Source organism: Salvia splendens, chromosome 15 (assembly GCF_004379255.2).
Source record: "Salvia splendens isolate huo1 chromosome 15, SspV2, whole genome shotgun sequence".
NCBI classification, from domain to species: domain Eukaryota; kingdom Viridiplantae; phylum Streptophyta; class Magnoliopsida; order Lamiales; family Lamiaceae; genus Salvia; species Salvia splendens.
In genome coordinates this window covers 8,357,750-8,362,091 of record NC_056046.1, presented here as the reverse complement: position 1 = coordinate 8,362,091, position 4,342 = coordinate 8,357,750, and the positions used below count along the sequence as shown (strand labels likewise).

The 4,342-nt window shown below is 39.8% G+C and overlaps 1 protein-coding gene across 1 annotated transcript; it reads left to right on the top strand.

Moving 5' to 3' along the window:
• Positions 1-1,095: 1,095 nt before the first annotated feature.
• Positions 1,096-3,474, top strand: LOC121766604 (U-box domain-containing protein 18-like). The gene has a single exon (XM_042162886.1). The coding sequence runs from the start codon at positions 1,217-1,219 to the stop codon at positions 3,242-3,244; it is 2,028 nt and encodes a 675-aa protein (XP_042018820.1). The 5' UTR covers positions 1,096-1,216; the 3' UTR covers positions 3,245-3,474.
• Positions 3,475-4,342: the final 868 nt, after the last annotated feature.

The window sequence follows — 4,342 nt, the reverse complement described above, 5'->3', positions numbered from 1 at the left end:
CTTGCCGTGTTACTTCGTCTGTTGACTTTATCCCATAATTGTGCAGCTAATTAAATTTAATTTCATGTTCATGTCATTATAGAAGTTTAAAATGTATCCACCTCATTCCGTGCAACGAAACGTTGTTGAATAGTTATAAAGAAATACACGTTTCTAACACAAACACACCTCTAATACAAAATTAATTCTACGATTAACACATACTCATCTTCATGGTGGTGTTAATCCTCCCATATTTATACCACTAAATGATCCTTTTGAACACGAATTATTTTAACTTTACTATTTAATATTTCACTGAGAAGTTTTCTATTTTAATTCGACTTGATATTGTCGATACAGTGGTACTCCCCCGTTCCACAGTAATAGAGATATTTTATTTTCTACACTCGTTTTGAAAAAATGATATTAAATAGTTAAAGTGGATAGAGAGTTAGTAAGAGAGAATAATGTAGAGAATAATCTTATCTACAATATTCTATCTCTTACTTTACTTTTTTTCTACTTTAACTATTTATAATTATTTTTTCAAAATAAGTGTGCAAAATGAAATGCCTCTATTACCGTGGAACGGATGGAATATTACGTAAATTATGGTGCCATTGGTAAAAAGATAATTAAATTCCAATCAACACCTAAGCATAAAATAATACTCCTAACTCAAGAATCTTGGATTATAATACTAACACAAATAGTTAGATTGAAATCAATACACCAATAAACCAACAAAAAATGGATCCAATGCCCATGGTGCCAATAATCAAGAAACCGTACACATTTATGAGCAAATATAATTTTGAAGACAACAATGCATGTCGGCTGCACTTTCCTCCATGCAGGGATGGGCACACGAGCTCACCCAATAATAGCGCGCTACATGTCGATATCCCATTGGCCATTAGACCTTCCACGAAATGTACGCTACTAATCTCCCAATCCTAAATACTCCATCTTGCCACGTGTTACAAAGACAGCCCTCTGATCATAGTCAACTCACACCATGCCACCACGTGTCCCTATCCATATTTTCAACAGCCCACACTAGTATATAGATAGAGAGCCAAATGCAAAGATTCAAACACAAATCTTTTTTATTTTCTCCTAAATCATTTCTTCCATTTTAATCTCCGCACCCAAATTCTTAGATTTCATATAGATTTGATCGGTTTATCACCACATTTTCCTATTTCTAATAATTATACCCCTTTTTTCGTCAATGTCAAATAATTCCGACGAATTCCACCGCTGGATTTTGAATCTTCCGGCGATTAGACCCTGCGAATCCGTCTCCTTCCTAACTCTTCTCGCCTCTCTGATCAATCTCGGCCGCTCAATATGCCGATTCAAATCCAAAACCTTCTTCACAAACAAGCCAAACGCAACAAATTCAATTCGCCTAATCGAGGCTCTCCTCATCTTCCTCGAAGATCTCCAGTCCACCGCCGCGCTGCCGAGATCCGAATCCTCCACAGCTCTATGCCTCTCCGAACTCCACTTCATCTTCCAGAAGCTTCGATTCCTTCTAGAAGACTGCTCCAGAGACGACGCCAGGCTGCTGATGCTCGCCAAATCGGAGGAAGCCTCCACGCATTTCCGCGTGCTCATTAACGCCGTCGCGGTGACTCTCGACGTCCTTCCGGCGCCTGAATCCGGCGCCTGCGAGGAGGCTCTGGAAGTGTCGGAGCTCGTGAGGAAGCAGGCGGCGGGATCGAGCTGGCAAGTAGGGAGAGACGATCGGCGCGCGATGCGGAGGATTCTCCGCATCACTGGCCGGTTCGGGCGGGGGATCGCGCCCGAACCGGTTGATCTGAGAAGGGCTCTCGATGATTTGAAAATCGGGAGCTGGGGCGAATGTAACGACGAGATCAAGTGTTTGGAGAGCGAGCTTGGACGAGAATGTGGGACGGTTGAGAAAAGGGAAGTCCCTTTAATCGGAAGTTTGATCGCATTCTTGACCTATTGTAGGTGTACGGTTTTTTTAAGAGTGGAGAGATCAAGAAAAAACCCGGTTTATCAAGAAATCAATGACCGGTCGGTTCGGGTTTTGAGGTCTGATGATTTTAAGTGCCCGATCACATTGGAGATCATGCGTGACCCGGTTACACTGTTGACCGGTCAAACGTACGAAAGGTCTTCAATCCTGAAATGGTTCGGTTCGGGTAATTGCACTTGCCCCGTAACCGGTGAGAAGCTGACGAGCGTTGATTTGGTTCCGAATCTTGCTCTGAAGAGTCTCATCATGCACAAATTTCAAGAAGATCGGGTCAAAATCGATGAATCGAGAAAACAGTCAACAATTGATACTTGCGGTGGTGCGGCAGAACAAGCTATGGCCCTGCTCGCTAACTTTTTGGTTGGGAGGTTGGTCACTGGGACCAACGAGGACCAAAATAAGGCTGCATTCGAGATTCGTCTGCTTACCAAAACAAGTAATTTTAACCGATCTTGTTTGGTTGAAGCGGATGCGATCCCGTCTTTGTTGGAGCTAATTTGTTTGACTAGTCGGGCTTTGCAGCGTAATGCGATGGCGGCATTGCTCAATTTGTCGAAGTATCCTAGGGGCCGGAAGATCATAATGGAAAACGGGGGATTGGACACCATAGTCGAGGTCCTGAACAACGGTCTAACTGGGGAAGCACGCCAGCATGCAGTTGGCGCGCTATTCTATCTTTCCTCGGCTGAAGATAACCGAAGGAAGATAGGGAGGACCCCAGGGGCCATCCAGGGCATAATGGGGGTCCTCAGTGATGGGGAGGATAGAGGAAAAAAGAGCGCCCTAGCTGCGTTCCTGGGCCTCCTGGTGCACCCTGAGAACCATTGGAGGGTGCTAGCAGCAGGACTAGTTCCGCTTCTAGTAAATCTGCTAAGATCTTCTGAAAACGGAGATCTAGTAGCAGATTCTCTAACCGTTTTGGCCGCACTTGCCGTCAAAGTTGAAGGAGCGGTGGCCATTGTCAGTGCCGGGATTCTGCCTATCATAGTGCAGATTCTGGGCTCCTCCAACTCCAGAGACGCCAGCGAATGCAGTGTGTCGTTACTGCTTTCTTTATGTAGCAACGATGCGACAGACGTGGTTCCGATTTTAGTAAAGAACTCGTCATTGATGGTGTCGCTCTACTCGTTGATCTCCGACGGCTCGCCTCGATCGACCAAGAAAGCGGCGTCGCTTATTCGGATTCTTCATGCTTTCAATGAGAAGAGCTCTTCATCTCTAGCTCAAGAACAATTTGTTCGTGTGTGGTAATCGAATATTAAAGCATTGTCACACACTTGATTTCATTACATTACAAGCATCAAGATTATGTATAGGATGCTTGTTTTGCTCCGATTTTCTTTTCCTATGATTGATTTGATTGATTTGATTGTTTGTGGCATGAGCTCGAATTTTTGAAGAGCTTTTGTCACTAGGTTTCTTCTAGTTTTTTTAATGAAGAAACCAATTCTGTGATTATAATATTATTACCTTTGTTTGTATATCGTTTTTTAAGTACAGCATTTTAATCCAACAGTAAAATGTAACGAAACAAAATACTTTTTGGAATTTAAGTTATTGGCTACTCTTATTAATGTTTTGACGCCTATACGCCGTGCCTACAAAAACTTTAATAACTTCCGTGACAATCTAAAAAGGTGCTAGTTTGTAGTGAAGTCAATAAAATAATTTGGATGGTAAATGAATTTTCACTATATATGAGATCAAAAGATTAAATATCAGGAAATTAAAAACTGATTGGTAAAAAGACGAAGTGGATTATCTGAATCTCACGTGTATTATCGTTTTTCTAAATATATAAATGATCGCATGATGTATTTCTAATAAATCGGAAACAAGTTTGTTAGAATGACCGCTTCACCATTTTACTGAAGGGAAATGGTATGTGGCCACATTATGGTTGGCCATAAAATGGCATTTCAGTAAAATTTAGATGTTATAGCTCAAATAGGTCATTTAATGTTCCAATACCTTTACACTATTACCCTTTCTATTACCCTTTCTATTTAATTGTAATTGTTTTCCAATTTTATTTCCTTAATCCGATATTTACATTTTTTTAATTTATTTATTTTTTAATTTTCTATTTTCAGTAATTTATTTTTAAACAATTTTTTAGTCTAGGATTAAGTTTTTATCTTTCCCTAAATATTTTTCTATTAATCATATTAAATTGAAATCAATAATAACTAAGTTGTATGGTGCATTATAATATAATTCTAAAAATAAACATACTAATTATTTTTTATATACTATGATATAGTTGTGTTTACATAATTATCTTTTTCTCTTTATTTTGAATGTTAGGTTCTAACATAAATGTTATTTTATAAATAATAAAATCTTAAA

Excerpts from the sequence above, each read along its gene's own strand:
- LOC121766604 (XM_042162886.1), top strand. The coding sequence starts at position 1,217 with ATGTCAAATAATTCCGACGAATTCCACCGCTGGATTTTGAATCTTCCG.